This window comes from Bombina bombina, chromosome 6, assembly GCF_027579735.1.
Source record: "Bombina bombina isolate aBomBom1 chromosome 6, aBomBom1.pri, whole genome shotgun sequence".
In the NCBI taxonomy this organism is placed as follows: Eukaryota; Metazoa; Chordata; class Amphibia; order Anura; family Bombinatoridae; genus Bombina; species Bombina bombina.
In genome coordinates, this window is record NC_069504.1 from 535,538,549 (window position 1) to 535,560,149 (window position 21,601).

Consider the following 21,601-nt stretch of genomic DNA (forward strand, 5'->3'; position numbering starts at 1 on the left):
TTACAAAATATACAAACAAACAATCAACTAAAAGATTGAGAATATAAATAATCACATCACCCACAACCCATTAAAAACTTACCCATAAATGAAAAATTAATATCAAGTATTAGACTGTACCAAACTGGAACATAATGGGGGATGTGGCACAGTTTGGTTAAAATAACATGCAATTTTATCAGTGGTTATCTGCACATTCCAGGTAAACAGATATTGATTTCCTTTAACCCCTTTGTGGCAAGACCATTTTTCAATTTTCTTGCCGTAAAAAAGACCAGGGCTATTTTTAAATTTCTGCGATGTTTGTGTTTAGCTGTAATATTCCTCTTACTCATTTACTGTACATATATTATATACAGTTTGTCTCGCCATTAAATGGACTTTCTAAAGATACCATTATTTTCATCATATCTTATAATTTACCATATTTTTTTTTTATAAAATATGATGAAAAAAATTGAAAAAAAACCCAAACCTTAAATTATGCTTACTTGATAATTTTCTTTTCTTCAGATGGAAAGAGTCCACAACTGCATTCATTACTTTTGGGAAATAAGAACCTGGCCACCAGTAGAAGGCAGACACCCCAGCCAAAGACTTAAATACTCCTACCACTTCCCTCATCCCCCAGTAATTCTGTTGAGGAACAAGGAACAGTAGAAGAAATACCAGGGTGAAAAGGTGCTAGAAGAATAAAAAATAAAAAATAGACACCCCACAGAAAAAATACAGGTGGGGAGCTGTGGACTCTTTCCATCTGAAGAATAGAAAATTATCAGGTAAGCATAATTTAAGTTTTTCTTCATAAATGGAAAGAGTTCACAGCTGCATTCGTTACTTATGGGAAAACAATACCCAAGCTATAGAAGACGCAGAATGCGAAAATGGGAGGGTACAATAGGTGGCCCATTCTGAGGGCACCAGGCCTGAAAAACCACAACCCAACCCAACCCCGCTTCGTCGGAGCCGGGCAAAAAAACTAGAAGGAAAAGACCCCAAGGACACTGACCCGCAGATAGTCAGAAAGCCTAACTAGAGACTGCAAAGCAGACTCACTGAGCCAATACTCCTCCAGGAGAACCGTCGCCCAGCAGTTGGTCCCCACACAACCCTTACTAGTACAGTACCAAAATCCCCCGAAGGGTGAACCAAAGGGATACCCTAAAAGTTACAGCAAGATCCAATAAAGGAAAAAAAAAAAAAAAACTTCAAAAGAAGGCCAAGTCCAGAGAGACCCAAAAGGATCTCAAACAAGGGGAGATAACACCCAACCCACAAGGAGCAAGCAAACAGGCATCATCAAGAAGAAACATCTCCCAAACATCGTGCAACAGCACCGAAAAAGACAGCTGAAGACAAAGTCCTCAAAACGTCAGAACTCAGAGACTGAGTAAACAGAACAACAAGTAACAAACTCAGAGAAAAAACATCCGAGTCTAGTAACACGCTGCCATCAGTAGGAAGACACGGAAAATACTATCTGTAAGGAAGAAGCAGCTGCACACAATAGACTGCCCAACCTCCAAGACAGAGGACACTCTCCAGGCAATCCAGGCCACCAAGCCTACTCACAGATCTCAAAGGGGGGAGATGCACAGAACCTCTAAAAAAGAAGAAGGTCTACTGTCACCCCCAAGACCTGTGGATGAACAACATATCTCAGATCCTACACCTAGCTGGACCAGCCCAAGCAACGGCAGATCTGAAAGCAAGGGACCGAAAGGAACCCCAAGACCAGCCCCCAAAAGTGCGGAAGTATGGACACAGTCACTTCAACCTAAAGACAAACTTAAGAAGATCTGGCAAAGCCACCAAACTAAGTCTCAATGTGGAGCCAGCAGCTCCCCAGATGGACAGGAACAACTCAAAGAGCAGACCAATCCCTGAACCAGATAAACATCTGTTCCGACCTCCCAAATCCGGGAGAGGCCCCTAAAAAGGGAACCACCCTCCATAAGGAGAACAACAAGCCCCCTGAAGAGGAGAACATTGAGAAACACCTGCTTATAAGACAGGAAGTTGTAGGAAGAACCAAGAGGACACAAGGCCACGTCACTGACAAACACGGAAGAACCCCTTAAAACACCATCATGCTAGCACACATACCAGGTGCAAAAGCGACAGCTGAGCAACCACAAACCTTCCATTTGCTAGGCAGGAAAGCCCACCATCAGGTCACGTCAGTTGGCTGTCCCAGGGGAACTGTATCGTCTGGCAAAAGACAAGCCCCAAGGAGTCCCGGCTCTCAGTAAATCTGGCAAAGTTGTAGAACAGAACAACCAGAACAAGGGCAAAGCCCAAGTACACTGGATACTGGAACCCCCCTGGCCAGTTCTAGGATCATAAAGGACCGTTAACATCCCACAGCGGGATCCACAAAGAGAAAACAGAGTAAAATCCTCGATAATCAGAAGATCAGGACAAGAAGCCCGAGAAAAAACAAAAACACAAAACAAAAAACAAAAAAAACACAACAGACCCCCCCCAGGGAAATAATCCAGAAGCCCTTCCAAGTCCCGACCCAAAGGGAAGAGACCACCCCCTGTAGGAGCCCGACACTCCAAAGAGCCAGGGCCATAAAAGGACACTAGAGCCGACGGGCGTCCAAGCCACCTTAACATGGCTGTGCTTGAAAGTGTGACTAATCCCCCTTAAGGGACACAGGGCACTGCTTATTTGATCTACCTCGAAAGGAGGAAAGCTGAGTAGATCTCTCTGGGGATTGAACTAGCAACCCTCGGTTTGATACAGTACGGAGTAGCCACAGAGCATTAGTATGCTGAGCTAGCTGTCCAACTAGCCACAAGGGGAACAGTGAGGACGAGTCACCCAAACAGAACAACATCAAGCCTCCACATTGCCTCAGATTTGAAGTCAGAGGAACAGTAAAACATGGTTTGGCTGCAACCTGGATGGCAATACCTGAACCATATGAGTGGAAAACCACTAGGACCTCTTCTATCCCAAGAAACACCGGGAAAGGACTTATAACTGGCGCCCAAAAGAACTTCACTTTCTAATGTCCCAAAAAAAGGAACACCCAACTCCCAAAGGGAATCCAAGGCCCCCAAAAGGTGAACCATCTCCTAAAGCAACACTGCCCTGACCGGCGGAAAGAGGCGCTAAACCCTCTAATTTTCCCACCACATGGGAGGGCATACTCTAGGTTCCAAGGGTGTCGGAAACAAAGAGTGACACAGCAAAATTCACTGACCCAGTCACCAGAGACATGGCTATTTAGGACTGAAACAATCCCAAGAGCCGTATGGACCCACAATTCCTCTTAAGAATGCTTAGCTGAAACTTGTAAAACAAATAACAAGAACATAAATAATGTTAAGAGCACTCGGCACCCCAACCTGACCAGCAAGGTATAATAGGTGCCACGTGTCCGAGTAATCCGCTAGACAGAAGATCTGAACCCAAGCAGGACCAGCCAGCAAACAGGGTCATAACCGCCAAGCTGGCTAAATCCACCCTCAGAGAGGGAGGTAGCAAAACAGACAAACATTGGACTAACTTATCCCAAACAAATTCCGTAGAAGTAAACAGCGAGTATCGATCCCAGAGATTTTTAAGTTCCCGCAGGAAACATAGTATTAAAAATAAAATAAAAATTCATCCTAACCGGATAAAATAAAATAACCGGCACCCGAGGGTTGACGCCCAAGAAGAAACATAAAGATCCGCAAGACCAGCCTAACGGAACCCTGTTCTTCCAACAAAACTGGGAAGGATCTTGACAACAAGACTTAAAGGAGATTACTTCATCCCCCCATGTCTAACGAGGTGAGCCATTCGAAGGAGGAGACTGATGAGTCCCATAACCAAAAAGGATAGGGTCCCCAAACAGCTCAAAATACGTGTCTGAGTTGAACACGAAGGTGAGCCAGCCAGTAACGAAAGGCACAACACTCAGGAACAGTTACAACCCAGCAGGGAACTGCCCATGCCCTCCTGTGGCCGAGAGACCTGGGGCAATCGGGCAAGAACACAATCGCAACTAAACATCTGGTCTTTGTAGACGTGCAATTGCCAAAAGTATGTAAAAACGAAAAAGTGCCACAAACTCGGGGGGGGGGGGGGGACAATCCACCCTTCGAGGAGGAAAAAACATAACCTGGATTACCCGCATGTGTAGTAGTAGGGAGCGGTAGGGAACTCACCTAACGGAGGACAGGGCCCCCTGAGGCGGATGGCTCAGCAGTCCCTTGAATCACCGAGCCCGAGGAAAAAGGCGCTCAAAAATGGCCTAAACAACATAACTGACTGACCTGAGTCAATGGGGCCAATTCACATTCGTCACAGGATGAAAAATCTGAATCAGAAAGTTGAACAAATATCAACATCCGCATCCTCCATAACTGGATAAAGGATACCAAAAAATGGACTATATATATATAAAACAATTTAACTGGCACCTGACACCCACAGTGGCCGGGGCACTCACCACCTTCTATGAACCAGACACCAGCGGACTAGAATTCTCTGTTGCCACATAGTCAGGAATGCGGAAATGGGAGACCAGAACGTAAACACGCCAGGTCACAAGGTGAACCATACAATCCAAAAAAAGCATGCCCAACCGTAAGCTTGCGTCACTTCAAAAGGCCATTATGTTCCAAAAAGCCAGGAGCCCAGTTAACACTACACATAAGCAGATTGAATCACATAACAAACATGATTAAAAATCCCCCTGTTCAATAATCCCCCTCAGGAGATATTAACCATTTATTCCAAGATACTTAAAGGAGTCCCACTGAGACCCTGTATTTTTTTTATGTGAGTTTGCAGGAACAAATGAGTTACAGTACAATCATGAAGTAAAATGAAACGATCTTACCGGAATCTACGCTGTGGAACAGTAACACAGTCCTTCAAGTGTGACGGATAGTAGACTCACCTCCGCCATGGACTTGAGAGAAGGAAGCAGGCAGCGAAGTGAAGTTAGACAACGCTGATTGCTTGAGGAGTTGTTAAAATGAGCCGGGATGGTTTCGCAGAAAGACTCTTCCTGCATCTCCGGACTCTAACTTTTAAGCCCTCACTGAGAGACTGACAGGATTACTTAAAACTCCTGTCCCATGTCGAAAAGTACTACCCTCCATAAGAGATGAAAACAAACTTCTGACACTTCTCTGCCAACCTCCTGGGACGAAAGGCAAAGAATGGACTGGGGGATGAGGGAAGTGGGAGGGGTATTTAAGCCTTTGGCTGGGGTGTCTTTGCCTCCTCCTGGTGGCCAGGTTCTTATTTCCCAAAAGTAATTGATGCAGCTGTGGCTCTTTCCATTTATGAAGAAAACACACTTTTTCTAACTTTGACTCCCAAAATCTGTTGCACATCTACAACCACCAAAAAGCACCCATGCTAAATAGTTTATAAATTTTGTCCTGAGTTTAGAAATACCCAATGTTTACATGTTTTTCGCAAGTTAAGTGTCAATAAGTACAAGTAGCACTTTGCTATTTCCAAACCAATGTAACACGGATATCTGTCAGGAATCCCTGAAAAAAAGAAAAAAATTATACATACACATATATATATATATATATAATTAGAGAGGAGAAAAACAAGGAACTGCAAAACTCTTTCTGAAGTGGTTAATATATTGAGCAGACAGGTAAAAGACACAGTCACAGTGTGCAGGGTTAGATCTGACGCGTTTCCCGCATGCTCACATGCACTTCATCAGAGATACACACATATACATACACATATATACACACACATTTTATACAACCCAAAGTATTGATCTAGGCCCGTTTTGGTATATTTCATGCCACCATTTCACCGCCAAATGCAATCAAATAATAAAAAAAAAAATAGTTAACTTTTTTTTTACTAACTTTAGGTTTCTCACTGAAATTATTTGTTCAAAAATAGCAGACATAAATGGCTTTGGCGTTGCTTTTTGGTAATTAGATGCCCGCTACGCACCTCACTAGTATTTATGCCCAGCAGTGAAGGGGTTAATCAGGTTGCTTGTATGCAGTGCTGGCTCGAGGGTTATTCAAATGGGGGTTCACGGACCAGTTATGTAAAAAAAAAAAAAAAAAATATATATATATATATATATATATATATATATATATATATATATATATATATATATATATATATATATATATATATATATATATATATAAAAAATATGAACACTCCAGTCTACAGAAATACCCTCCAACGAGACATCCGCCTGGTATATATATATATATATATATATATATATATATATATATATATATATATATATATATATATATATATATATATATATATATATATATATATATACACATATACAAAATGTATCACACCAAAAGTGTATTAAATACCTATGTGGTAAAATATCAGACTAGTTTTTTTTCACAATACACACACATTACCCTCACACACAATCATAATCATATTATAGTGCTTGCTATATTACTTGCAGCCAGCAGGTGGCAGGGGTGCATAACATTTAAGAATTACAGCAGTGAAGATTTCTAAGATAGAAAACGTTTTTACTACATTTGCTATGTATATTCTTTACTGATGCATAACAATTTTTTTTTAATTTTACATCTGTAGTGGTCCCTCCCGCCCCCCTGCATGCACGTGTGTGCTCCTGGACCCATTATCCTAACAGGAAGGAAGTCTACCAGCGATGGTCCACCCACCTGCCTCCCTGCTATCCCTCCCACACCACCAACGATTGGCACCATCACTGGTTGATGCAGAGAGGGCCACAGAGTTGCTCTCTCTGCATTGGTTTCTTAAAAAAGGGTATTGCAGGATGCCACTGTCATGAGATGCAGGACACAACATAGAAGGTACAACGCTATTTTATTGCAGAGCATAGAAGTATACAGCTTGCACAACACATTTAACTTGGTAACTTGCTTTTTACAAATTATAGTTCTTCACATTTATATAAATATTTTACATTTTGGATCTCATGATCAAAATATGTAACATGGCTCATGTGTTTAACTTTACCTATGTGCTTAACATTTTCTAACTTTGAAGAAAAAAATGTGGTTTAAATGTTTACTATGAGTAATATATGAACCTATCCTGTAGATGGCAGTAGAAACATTCACATTTGGCTAACAATGTTTGGCTCTTATGGAGTTAATATGTTTGCAATTATGGTATTCAGCCTATTTAAAGCTGTGTTGCATAGCAATCCATAGCATGATTAACGGTCTGCGTTACCCGAAACGTTGCTGTCTTTTCATGATGACACCTCAAAGGTTTTTCCACTTTTATGAAACAGTGCTGGAGCCATTTGCCTTTTTCCTTTGGGATTTACATATTGGAGGTGAGCAGGACCCTCTGGCTGCCGTGCACTTTGCTATTTATATATGAACTGCTGACTTGTGCAAAATTTTATATATATATATATATATATATATATATATATATATATATATATATATATATATATATATATATATATATATATATATATATATATATATATAAATAAAAATCTATACTTGCTGAGAAAGGATTGATTAAATACCCTTTTTTTACTACTTGTGGGTGTGACTTAACAAATCAGACCATCTATCCTCCACCCAAATTTCAAATGGTATACTCTTGCATTAAATAAGGTACAAACACCACAGTCTATGTGTACACATTATTCGGGATATCTCTTAAAACAAACATGTTAACTGCAAACGGTTACTAAGCTGGACCAACATTAATCATAGTGTGCAAAGAAACAAAGAGTTGTGAAAAACGACACAATGATATTAAGAGATATCCCGAATAATGTGTACACATAGCCTGTGGGTTTTGTACCTTATTTAATGCAAGAGTATAGCATTTGAAATTTGGGTGGAGGATAGACAGTCTGATTTGTCATACCCACAAGTAGTAATAAAGCGTTAGAAACCACTGTGCAGCCTTTGTCCTTCTTTGATTAATATTGGTATTTAATCAATCCTTTCTCTCAGCAAGTATAGTTTTGTAGTATTTTGGGACTGTGCACCTCTATGTTTAAACCTTTTGCAGAATATACATACACACACACCATGAAATACAATCCTGACTTGAACATCGGGGTAGACTACCCTAGTCCACAGTAACCATGGGATTATTCTGCCCATACTTCCGGTCACTGCTTTAACTAGTGCTAATCCCGATATCAGGCTGGAAGTTTAACCACTCTTCCACTTGATGTCATTTTACATGAACTGTCCTCTGATACAGAAGAAGGTGATTGAGAGTCTGCTGGAAGCAAAGAAGTATTCCCGCTGTGATATTGCTGAGGGGAAGGCACCCCTCTTAAAACAGGGGATCCCACCGGCAGTGGTACTGAGGCATCTAGTCCTAAACTCTCAGGTACTGGCTGAAGAGGTTTTTGATTTTGACGTTCGACTGTCCCTCCATCAGTAAGGACTACATAAGACCTTGGTTCTGGAGAGCGTCCAATTACCATAGCAGGAGTCTTCCATTTCTTCTCATCATCCAGTTTATCTCTGACACTTTGCCCCCACATTCAGCTCCTACAAGGGCCTCACAGAGTGTTTCCTGTCATAGAAGAATTGATAGCCCCTTTTAGCCTCTTCATCCTTCCTAAGGACCTCGTCCTGAGGAACAGAGCTAGTTGGCTGGAAAACACCCACAGAGGGTAAAGTGGTGCGAATCTGATGACCTAGCATCAGCTGTGCCGGGCTAAAATTGGAGTTGCCCTATAGGACAAGAGGGCCAGGTTTGGTTCAGATTGCTTCAAAATGAACTTTGTTGTTTGACCTGCCATTCCATTGGCCTGCGGGTAATGTGGACTCGCTGTAGAATGGACAAAATCATATTCACTGCTGAAAGAACTTAATTACGTGGAAGCAAATTGCATTCCGTTATCACTTACTAACTTCATTGGTATGCCCCACCGGGCAAACAAGCTCTTGAGACGAGTGATAACGGCTTGACTTGTGATCTCATTCAAGCATGCAATCTCCAAATACCTGGAATTGTAGTCAATCATGACTAGGTACTTTTTCCCGTGCAGTTCGCACAAATCAGCAGCTATTTTCTGCCACGGGCCTGCAGGCAGCGGAGTAGAAATCAAGGGCTCCCTTCTCTGAGTAGGCCGGTGTTCCCGGCAAAAGGCACATTTTGACACATGGCTTGCGATATCGGAACTGATCCCAGGGCACCATACTGTCGTAGCTGCCCTTTCTCTGCGCTATGTAATGCCCAAGTGGCCATCATGAATCCTGCTTAACATCTCCTGCCGCATGCTAACAGGAATAACAATGCGGTCCTGGAACAGTACCAATCTATCCAGCTCCGTGAGCTGTGACCTTTCTGACTGGTAAGAACTTAAAGACATCCAGGCTGCCCGGCTCTTGGGCCAACCTTTTATGTACTTAATAACTTCTTGAAGGTCAGTATCTAAATAAGTCTCCTCTCTCATTTGTTCTAGCTTCCCTGATAAAATGGATTTGGATGCCAGAACTGAATCCACATACACTTTCACATCTGATTCCATTGAAGATTCTTTAGCAGCAGCCAGCGGGAGCCTGAAAAGTGTATCTGCCACTACCAGTTGTTTCCCCGGCACATGCACTGCCTGAACATTGAACCTGAGCAGCCTCATCAGAAGTCTCTGGCATATTAGGGGTGTTTTGTCAATATCATAGGAGTTGATTAGAGGGACTAGCGGTTTATGGTCAGTCTCCAGACTAAATTTCTCTAAACCCACTAGGTAACGCTGGAAGCGCTTACAGGCCCATACTGCAGCCAGACACTCTCTCAATTTGGGCGTATTTCAACTCAGCAGCCATCAGTGTACGGGAACAGTAGGCAATGGGCTGTAGTTGGTTCTCATTCAACTGCAGGAGGGCGGCCCCTAAATCATAACTGCTCGCATCAGCACTAACCACAGTCTTTTTGGAAGGGTCATAGAACCCCAACACTGGGGCAGACCCCAGCAGGGACTTTACCTGCACAAAAGATTCTTCCTGTGAAGGTCCCCAGACCCAGCCAACATCTTTCTTTAGGAACTCTGTGATAGGGTGTAGTATTGTGGATAAATCTGGAAGGAACCTGCCCACATAATTTACAAGGCCCAATATTTGTCTCAGCTCATGAACATCAGAAGGACTTTTCATCTGTTCAATAGCACGGATTTTATCAGGGTCCAGCTTGATGCCACCTCCATTGACGATATGCCCAAAGTAACATAACTCAGCTTTCCTAAAATGGCATTTCTCCTTATTTAATTTCAGCCTGGACTCTCTAATGGTCTGCAGCAGACAGCTCAATCGCTGATCATGTTCTTCCAATGTAGACCCATACACCAAAATGTTGTCCATGATGACTGCCGTGCCCTCATGGTCCCTTAGGAGAGAACTCATCTCTCTTTGAAAGATTTCAGGAGCAGAGGATATCCCGAAGGGGAGTCTGCAGAAGCAAAACCGACCTACCGGTGTAATGAAGGTAGTCAGTTTGCGGCACTTTGGATCTAGAGGTATCTGCCAGAAGCCACTGGAAGCATCAAGTGTAGAGAAGAACTTCGCCCCAGCCAATTTCGGAGCTATGTCTTCAAGTGTCGGCAGCACATATCTCTCTCTTCACCGCCTCATTCAGCCTTTTCAAGTCTACGCAGATGCGTACCTTCCCATTTTTCTTCGCAACATGCATAATGGGGGCACACCAGTCAGTTGCTTCAACAACCTCTTCAATGACTCCCATATTCTTCATACACAGAAGTTCCTTCTCCACTTGAGGCATGAGCGGGAACGGAATCCTACAAAGAGTGGTAATGCTGTATGGGACTGCGTCACCTTTAAGTGATATTCGGACTGGGTTGCAATTTAGTAGGCCCAATTCACGAAACATGTCTTCTGAAATCTCATTCACTCTGGAGACCAGGCCCAAACCACAGGCTGCTTTCCTGCTCAATAGGTTGTTAACACACTGACCTCTAATCACATGTACCCACATGGTGAATTTCCTCTGCTTGTACTCGCAGCTGGCAAGAAATTTCCCCGCACAATTGATGCGGCCACCAGGACTATGAACTTTTGTTGTAACTTTCGCCAGCTGAGGCTGACGAGGCAGTTTCATGAATGCTGCAAGGGACATAACAGTGATATCTGCTCCTGTGTCAATCTTAAAGGCAACTTTGGCTCCCATTACAGTATGAGTAACCCGCCAATCTTCATCTGAACCAGACCGTTCAACAACAGACCCAACAAAGGACACTTCTTGACCCTCCTGGTCACTATCCACCTGCATCTCTTTAATGTATTCAGTTTTACACACCATTTAAAAATGGCCCATTCGGTTACATTTTCTACATCTTTTGTCTTTAGCAGGGCATACGGCACTCTGATCATGGGTACGGTTACACCGCATGCAGCAAACATGCTGCGCCCATCCGCTTCTGGGCCTGTTGCCCTTGGTCTACCGCTCACACTGTGCCTTTCACTAGCAGCTCTCCTGAACTGCTGCACTTCATCCACAATACTCTCAGACCTCAGGTCAGCACTTTGCTTTTTCAACAGTACACTCTGGAGGGCCATCCTAATAGACCCATCCAATGTTAAATCAGCCTCCAACTGTAGCTTCAGTGAGACTTCAGTATCTGCAATTCCTATGACTTTTCTGTCTCTGATTTGCTCCTCTTTAGCAACACCAAACTCACAGAATTCAGCTAGTTCATACAGGCTGCACACAAATGACTCCACAGATTCTCCCACATGCTGAGCACGTTTGTGAAAACAAGCTCTCTCATGAATCACATTTCTTTTGGGCACAAAGTGGGCACTGAGTTTATTCATAACTTTTTCAGTCAAATTCTTCCCCTTCTTGGAAAGAAAAGGCATTGAACACTGGCTCCACATCGGTCCCCAAAGAGTATAAAAGAGAATTAACTTGTACTTCACCACTCTCCTTGTCCAACTTGGAAGCAATCATGAAGCGTTGAAACCGCTGGCGCCATGTGGGCCAAGATGCAGGCTGAGAGAAATCAAAAGGCTTAAGTGGGGTAAACTTCGACATCGTCATTAATCAGGAAACAGAAGCGCAGGCAAGTACTTCTGACACCATGTCATGAGATGCAGGACACAGCATAGAAGGTACAACACTATTTTATTGCAGAGCATAGAAGTATACAGCTTGCACAACACATCTAACTTGGTAACTGCGACATAGATAACAATAGCCCTAAACCACGCCTCCATCCGGTGAAGTCACTTTCCAATCTCATCACAGCCTCAATATCGAGGCATGACTGCAATACTCTGAAAGTGGCTGGAAGCGATCATGATCGCTTCCAGCGCTTGAAACCCTTGAGGACGTGCCAGGCATGTCCTTGGTCGTTATGGGGTTAAAGGGACAGTGTACTGTAAAACTTTCTCTCCTTTAAATGTGCTCCCAAAGATCCATTTTACTGGCTGAAGTGTTTATATATTAAGAATCAGAACAGTGAATATAATTATTAAAAGGGACTTACACCACCAAAATTGTTATTGTTTAAAAAGATAGATAACGCCTTTACTAGCCATTCCCCAGCTTTGCACAACCAACACTGTTATATTAATATACTTTATAAAATTTAAACTTCTACATTTCTGCTTTTTTCTAAGCCACATGCTTTTTATTTGCTTTTCACAACAACAAGAGAGACTGCTAGTTCATGTGGGCCATATAGATACCATGGTGCTCACGTCTGGGTAGTTATTTAAGAGTCAGCACAACATAGCACTAATTTGCTAAAATGCAAGTCAATAGATAATAAATAAAAAGTCATGTACATTGGACTGTCAGAAGATGCTTATATACTATTACAAAGTAATAACAGAGGTAAAAAGTATATTAATATAACCATGTTGGTTATGCAAAATTGGGGAATCGGTAATAAAGCGATTATCTTTTTAAACAATACAAATTTTAGAGTTGACCATTCCTTTTAAAATTTAATAATAATAAATAATTTTTATAATTAAAAACAGACAGACCAGAAGATGTGAGGGAATTTAGGTTTTAGTATGTCAATATTAAATGTGCACCAGTAGCTTTGCTTGCGGAGTTATACAATATATCTGCAAAGAAATGATTAAAAGTAAAAAGCAGAACCTTCTAGCACAATAGCCTCCAATGTACACATCACAAAAGCAGACTGTAAATCAGTGAGAAACAAGCAAGAAACAAGCATATCATTTGAGTGTAAAGATGGAAAAATCTGTTGTGTAATTATTTACCACCACGTTATGTGGAACAATTCACCAGAACACATTCTGATTCCAACAACAATCAACATTTTTCAAAAATACTACACAAAGAACAATACAACAGCATGGTATAAAAAAAGACCATATAGAAGTTCAATAAGCAATTTTTCTTTTAAACTTACAGTCTCCAATCACGTCAAGGTACAAAAACACACAAAATACAGAATCATATTTAAACTTTATTTTTAAAGTAAAATTTAAAATATTACTCTATTTTAGCTTAATAAAATTACATTAATTGTATTATTTAATTTTTGTCTGGATATCAATAATAAAATTCCAAATTTAACAAAAAAAAAAATAATTAAAGGTTCTATTTCTAACAAAATGTTGGATTATTATTTAACAGAAAACAAATAAACATGGATAAGTAAATAAGAGAGTGTGGATTGAATGGGACATAAAAATAAAATGGCATGCTGTATTTCCATCTCTAGCAACGCTGCAAAGCTGTGTGTTTAAAGGGGGTTAAAAGTGAATAATACATAAAGTAAATAGTAAGGTAAAAGTTTAACGTTCTAAATTATTTTATTGGCCATACAGCAATCATTGGTATGGGGTAGGCGAGTGCATTCGGATAATTTGTGACGATCGGAATGCGGAAGAAGGCGGCCACTCACAGCATTCGGCTCTTTTCGGAGTTGCATTTCTTCTTGTAGTTTGCACAGATCTTAGTGTGTTGCATTTTCACAAGATGGAATCAAGCTCCGAAAAGAGGTGAATCCCGCAAGGGGCCACTTCTTCCGCATTCAGAAAAATTAACAACGCACACAATCACAGCCTTAAAAGGGATGACACCCTAAACTCACACAGAATAAATCAGAGACACACACCCCACACAGCCTTTAAAAGGACAAATCCTACCACACAGCCTTAAAAAAGGGACAGATCATAGAACACACACACAGATTTAAAAAGGGGAAAAATCACATACATCCTTAAAGGCACACAGTCTTAATATACACCCAAATACAATCTTAAAGGGATAGATGGCAGGAGGCACACACACTGCCTTATAGGGATAGCTTAAACCATGCAAATATAGGCGCGCACAAACACAAGCTCACACCATGCACACAAAGACAGGGTAGACACACTCAAAAACAAGGTGCAAAGCCTTAAAGCACACCCTAAAACAGCATCAAATAGACTAACAACGGCATGCATAAGCACACACAGTGCAAAATACCTTAAAGACAGAGGCAAATGTACAAAGCACACAGTCTTCAAAATGACAACTGACACCACATGCATTCTTAAAAGGCATACAGGAACACAATTAAAGGGACATGAAACACAATTTTTTTTCTCATTCAGGTAGAGAATAGAATTTTAAATATGTTTCCAATTTACTTCTATTATCAAGTTATCAAATTTGCTTCATCCTCTTGCTATCCTTTGCCCTACTGGCAGCTAGCTGAACCCATCGAGTTAGCCAATCACAAGAGACAAATGAGTGCAGGCCCAAATCAGCAGCTAGCTCCCACTAGTGTGGGATATGTGCGTATTCTTTTTCAACAAGGTATACCAAAAGAACAAATCTCATTTAAAAATAGAAGTACATTTAAAAGTAACTTATAATAACTCTGCTCTGAATAATGCAAGCTTAAATTTTAATTGTCCTATCCCTTTAATGGGAGAATTGCAATGCTGAAATCCAAGACAAAAACTGTTGAGGATGTGTTTAAAAGCTACAGTGGTTTTGTAACCATATATATTTTCTCATGTTATTCTTTGTTGAAGAGATACCTAGGTAGGTAGCGTGCACATGCCTAAAGAACTACATGACAGGAAATAGTGCTGCTATTTAGTGCTCTTGCTAATGTATGAAATTGTTGCAAAACTGCTGTCATATAGTGCAGCAGACACATGCACACTCCTGGGCTTAAATTCCTGCTTTTAAACAAAGGATAGCAAGAAAACAAAGAAAATGTGATAGTAGAAATAAATTGGAAAAGTTGTTTAAAAAAAAAAAATTGTATGTTCTCTCTGATTCATGAAAGAAAATGTTTGGGTTTTATATCCCTTTAAATTAACAGCTCACCACATAGGCACACTTTCTTAAAGGTCAGCCATATAGGATGCATGCAGCCTTTAAAGGGAGAGAGTACTCAGCATGCACACCCAAACAAGTGTACCTGGGTAGGCCCAGGAGCAGAAATCCACTACTGAATTGCTAGCTGCTTATTTGTGGCTGCACATATATGCCTCTTGATCACACAGTGTGCTCAGCTAGCTCCCATTAGTGTACTGCTGCTCCATCCACAAAGGTTAGCAAGAAAATGAAACAAATTTGATAGTAGAGGCAAATTGGAAAGTAGTTTAAAATTGTATACTTTGTCTGAATCATGAATGAAACATTTTGTGTTTCATGTCTCTTTAAAGACTGCACATGACGTGAGCTGTTCCTTTAAGGCTGTGTGTTGTGCACCATTTAAGACTGTGTGTGTGTGGTGTAAGTTTTTCTTTGAATGCTTTGAGAGTTTGTGTATGTAAGTGTGCACCTGTCCCTTTAAGGATTGTGATCAGTCCATTTAAGACTATGCATGTGGATTTTACACCCCCAAAATATGGCTCCTCTTTTTGTTCATAGAGATAAAAATACTGCAGTATTGTTGACAGCCCTTATTTAAACCACCATACCAATTTTTGAAGTAAAATAATTCAGTATGGCTGCAAAAATAATTTAGAACACTAAACACAGATTTGGCCAAATCGTAAAATCTGATACAGTTACAGAAGCATTTGTATATACTACAACATTGGCAAAAATAGGTAATAAATATAGGAGCTGGTGACTATCAGAGGTAATGGATCATTCAGTACAGCACCTGCAAACTTTTCTCAATACTGACCCAAGTCCCTGCGAACTCGCTGTTTTTTGCTCTCCCCATAGAAAGCCGCTTTGGTGACCAAGTGGACTGCTGCACACAGCAACAAGAAGAAAGCGAATGTCCCCAGCACAGCACCTCTGCGCTTCTGTTTCCTTCCTCCAAATCCTGAATTCAACGTGTCTGTCTCCATGTCCAAACTACAAGTTCCCCTTTCCCTGCACTGTGTTCCTTGTACTGAGGGAGGAGGGAACCTTAATCTGCATCATGTGAAGTAGTGTCCAGTTCACATGCATCAATTAATCCACCCCTGGCTAACTTCAGGCCTCATTCACTGACATTAAAGAACAAAACCATGAGAAGTAATAAAAAAAAAATAATCACAGGGCCAACCTCAAAAACAAAGTATTCAACAGTTAAACTCAGCTGAAGTTTAATCACGAGGTGAATGAAGAGCTCCCTTCAGTCTTCTACAATTATTTTACCAGAGGGCTAATAAAGCCATCCTAGTTCAGAGAAGACTCATCTAATTTGTCAACTCTTGAATGCTTTACATTTTTTTTAAAGCTTACTATTTAACGAGTTTTTTCAATCCCTGATATAAAATAAACTATTAATTAAGTCTGCTCTTTGCCATCTGGTAAATTGAGTTCTTGTGCCCATGACACATAAAACAACACATATATACATTTTTTTTTACCTTTAGCTGAAATGTTATCAATATTATCTAGTGATTTTGACTTTTTGGAGATTTAACAGAAAAAGGTAATGGAATGCAAATTTTAATCTTTATAGAAATGAAGGCTTGAATTTAGAAGAAAGGATTGTCCCACAGTGGAATACATTATATGCTTATATGTTCATTTGTGTATAGAAAATGCGCTGTAATGAGATCTGCAACTTAAAAAATAAATGTTCCAATTTACTTCAGTAAAATCAAGAATATGCTCATGAGCTGTGGGCTGAAAGAAATTATATTATAACGTGTGACAAAACAAAGCATAGTCCTCTAGATTCCTGAGATATTCATTCCATTTAAAAGCACTTTGTAGCCACAATTTCTCTATCTTCATGCATGTAAAAGAGCAGTAATATATATAAAAAAAAAATGTATATGCATTAAAACTACCAGGAATCAGAGATTTATGCACAATTGATACCTAGGTATCAGCTGCTCACTGGCTGAGAAGGACATCTCCCATTGCTGTAGTAACTATGAGGGACATAAGCCTGGCAAGGAAATGTTGGTTTATTATGCACTGGATCATCTGCTTTTCACTTATAAATACTGTGCTACCTACCTGCTAGTCCACCCAGAACTGCATAGCCCATGAGAGACCTAGCACTATTAACCCATTGATGCAAGGCCCCTGAAACCCTCCAGTGCTATGAATCCATAACCATAAGGCTCCTTAGACCCCAGGACAAATTCTCCTAAAGGCTATGACTCTCAGCCCCTACTGCTATTAGTTTCCAACCTGTAGGATATAACTGCAGAAGCAATTCTCATCACAAGGCCAGGCTTCTAAATCTACTTAGCCCTGTAAATAATGTACTATTAAAAACACTAGAATCCCCCTCTACATATACTGAACAATAAATAAGGTAGAAGAAAGTAGGGAGTTATATTTAAAGATCAGGTAAAGTGAGAAACAATAAACTTTTATCATTCAGATAGAGCTTGTCATTTTAAACAACTTTCCATTTTGCTTCTATTATCACATTTGCTTTGTTCTCTTGGTATAGTTTGTTAAAGAGTAAATATAGGTAGGCTCCTAGAAGAGGAGTGGGTAGTGTGAACATGTCTTTAATATACTATGGTAACAGTGTTTTGCAACATTATTTGTAGCAGTGTTCAGAGCCGCCATGAGGGTGTGAAAGGGGGACTCCAGTCAGGGGCCATGTGGTGCCCGGTCCCTGACAGGTTGCTGGCATACTGGTATGGAGCCCTCTCTGACTGCTGTAGCCAACCACTCCAGAAATGTAGTCTGGTGCAGTTAGGCCCTCTCCAGGCTGCACAGCTATAAACTTTAATTTCAAGAATGCCATGCAGCAAGGCCCTGCAAATCGGAGAGGCTCTTGCCAGAAGTAGACTGGAGTGGAGGCTCCAATGCCGAGCAGCTTCCAGTGCTGTGCTGGGGAGGAAAGGACTCCCATAGCTTGGCTTTGAACTTGGAAGGAAGCGGCTCATAGAGGAGGTATCCTGAGCTGAAGACTGCAGCTGAGCTGACAACCTCTCTCTGATCCAGGTAAAGCCCCAAAAAATAATGAAAATAATGTGCATATTAATATTTGTATCTATAATGCAATGTTTATATACATGCAGTAGTGTCCTGTGTGATTTTTCTTCTAACAAATTGAATAAATATATGATGTCTTCATAAATAGCATTTTTCTATGTACAATCATATTTTTTTTATGCCTCATGCACAGGAGCTCATAACTGTGATTAAACTGATGCATGATGTGGAATGAGTAGGTCTAACTTTAGTTTAAAGGGACAGTCTACACCAGAATTTTTATTGTTTTAAAAGATAGATAATCCCTTTATTACCCATTCCCCAGTTTTGCATAACCAACACAGTTATATTAATATACTTTTAACCTCTGTGATTATCTTGTATCTAAGCCTTTTCAAACTGCCCCTTTATTTCAGTTCTTTTGACAGACTTGCAGTCTAGCCAATCAGTGCCTGCTCCCAGATAACTTCACGTGCACAAGCACAGTGTTATCTATATGAAATACGTGAACTAACACCCTCTAGTGGGGAAAAACGGTTAAAATGCAATCTGAAAAGAGGTGGCCTTCAAGGTCTAAGAAATTAGCATATGAACCTCCTAGGTTAAGCTTTCAACTAAGAATACCAAGAGAACAAAGCAAAATTGGTGATAAAAGTAAATTGGAAAATTGTTTAAAATTACATGCTCTATCTGAATCATGAAAGTTTATTTTGGCCTAGACTGTCCCTTTAAATTAGCAAGCATTTTGTCTGTGTATGTGGCATAATGTGTGTGTGCTTTGGAGTGTTTGGGGGGAGGCATGGTGTGTGTGTGTGTGTGAGTGGCATGGTATATGTGGGTAGCATAATATGTGTGTGGCATGATGTTTGTGTGGGTATGGCATTATGTGAGTGTGTGGTTGGTATAAAGGGGCCCAGACCACTGGCTTAGTATGGGGTCCCTGGTTTTATACATTTTTGCTAACAGTGCTGCCATAAGATGCTAAAGATGCATGTGAATTCCTGAGCTCCTATGGACCTACATAGATTTACTCTTCAACAAAGGATGCAAAATGTATATAATTGAATAGAAGTAAATTGAAAAGTTGTTTGGAATTACCTCTCTAAGCCATGAAAGTTTAATTTTGAGTTTACTTTCCTTTTAAGGGAGGATTTTTACCGGGGTCTTAGTGTTTAGCTATATAGGTGGTAGAGGGTCTTGGTGATTAAGGGGTTATTAATATTTGGGGCTTCCTATTGATTAGGGGCTTTATTTGAGGTGTTGATTCCTAGCGGTTAAGAGGTTACTGGTGGGGGTATCAGCAGTTAGGAGATTAATTGCAGTGGATAAATAAAAAAAAAAAAGAGAGAGAAACGCTCAACCTGGGAATGAACAATAGCATAATAGCTTGTTCTATGGCTAGTTACCACCCAAGAAGCAGCCTCTGTTTGCTCAACATGTGCCTTTCACAGAGAAGAACTTTCCTGTAGCATATCAGTGTGATCCTGACTCAACAGTACAGTACAGTCCAGCCCCGAAATACCAGGCAATCCCTCTCTGAACGAGAGAAACAGCAAAACCCCAGACGTACGTTTCGGCCTAATGTGGGCCTCGTCAGTGAGGTGCAGCCATATCCCTCTAGGCACACTGAGAAATGGGTCCACGTCTGGATTCCCGCATCAAGCTTAGGGAGACTTCCCTAAGAGTCATAATTTTCATAAATAAAAAAGAGAGAAGCGCTCAACCTGGGAACGAACAGTAGCATAATAGCTTGTTCTATGGCTAGTTACCACCCAAGAAGCAGCCTCTTTTCAGTGGATGTCTGGGAGGTGATGGCTAAGGTTATGTATGATAGGGGGTTTCTGATAGAAGTTAATGTCACTTGTGGGATTTAGTTTGCATTAACTTGTGGTGAGGGTCAGGGGTTATCAGCAGTTAGGTATATTTGTGGTGGGGGAATCACTTTAAGAGCCTATAACACTGTAACTTAGGTATCTGTGTTAAAGCAAATGAGGCCAGAAACATTCTAGGGTCAGCAGTGAGCTGCTGCTGTTATTTAGTGAACACAAGTACTGAGTAGTCACTATATAGTAACCACCTGAACATGATCTGGTCACTAAAATAGACACCGTACACTAAAGAGAAAATAAATATTTTTTGTACAGCATCTTTTTTTTTTTATTGTGTTGCAGGGAACCTATCACAGAGTCTTCTATACTGTATATCGGTGTTTCTTAACTCAAGTACCCCTAACAGGCCAGATTTTCATGATATCTGAACGAGAGCACATGTGAAATAATCAGCTGAGGGTTGAGAGCAGGTTAGTAACCATAGTTACTGATGAGCAGATTGTTTCACATGTGCTCTAGTTAAAGGGACATTAAACTCATGGTTACTGCTCACCATTCTTGTGTTTTCCCTCCTGTACCTTCAGCTCTTTAAAGCAGTTCTCTTATTTTAAAGGGACAGTCTACTGCAGAATTTTTCTTGTTTAAAAAGATAGATGATCCCTTTATTACCCATTCCTTAGTTTTGAATCACCAACTTGGTTATATTAATACACTTTTTATCTCTGTGATTATCTTGTATCTAAGCCTCTGTAGAGTGCCCCCTTATTTCAGTTCTTTTGACAGTTCTTGTATTTTAGCCAATCAGTGCCCCCTTATAAGTAACTCCATGGGCAGGAGCACAATGTTACCTATATGGCACACATGAACTAACGTCCTCTAGCAGTGAACAACTGTCAAATACATTCAGATAAGAGGTGACCTTCAAGGGCTTAGAAATTAGCATATGCGCCTATCTAGGTTTAGCTTTCAACTAAGAATCCCAAAAGAACAACGCAAATTTGATGATAAAAGTAAATAGGAAAGTTGTTTAAAATTGCATGCCCTATCTGAATCATGAACGTTTAATTTTGACTTCACTATCCTTTTAACTCATTACAGAAACCTGCAGTTAAAGCTCTGCATGTTTAGACTTGGCGCCGCAATCTTGTAGCTCTCGTATTGTACCCTGTGATAGAATCAGTATGCTTTCACAGATTAGTAATGCTACTGCCTTTTGACAAATATACCTTGCACTTCGGATTAGTTTACACAACAGAAAACGGAAGCTTTACATATTTGCAATTTTCTTTACACAATTTAAAAATTACATAAATTAAAAAAGGCCTTGGTAATAATAAAGAGCAATGTACCACTCCTGCTCTGTATTGTGCACCCTAAACTGAAGACAACAATATCACTGTGAATGTTAACCTCTTCTGTCATAGTGTGTGACTTTAAGGGACATAAAACCCTTTTTTTTTTCA

At 40.5% G+C, this 21,601-nt stretch overlaps 1 protein-coding gene across 1 annotated transcript in view; it reads right to left on the reverse strand.

The window, feature by feature from the left end:
• Window positions 1-16,365, reverse strand: part of SLC24A5 (solute carrier family 24 member 5) — a 171,080-nt gene extending 154,715 nt beyond the window's left edge. The window contains exon 1 of the mRNA XM_053717462.1: window positions 16,094-16,365. Within this exon, the coding sequence (XP_053573437.1) occupies window positions 16,094-16,262 (169 nt within the window). The 5' untranslated portion in view covers window positions 16,263-16,365. The remainder of the gene's footprint in view (window positions 1-16,093) is intronic.
• Window positions 16,366-21,601: the final 5,236 nt, after the last annotated feature.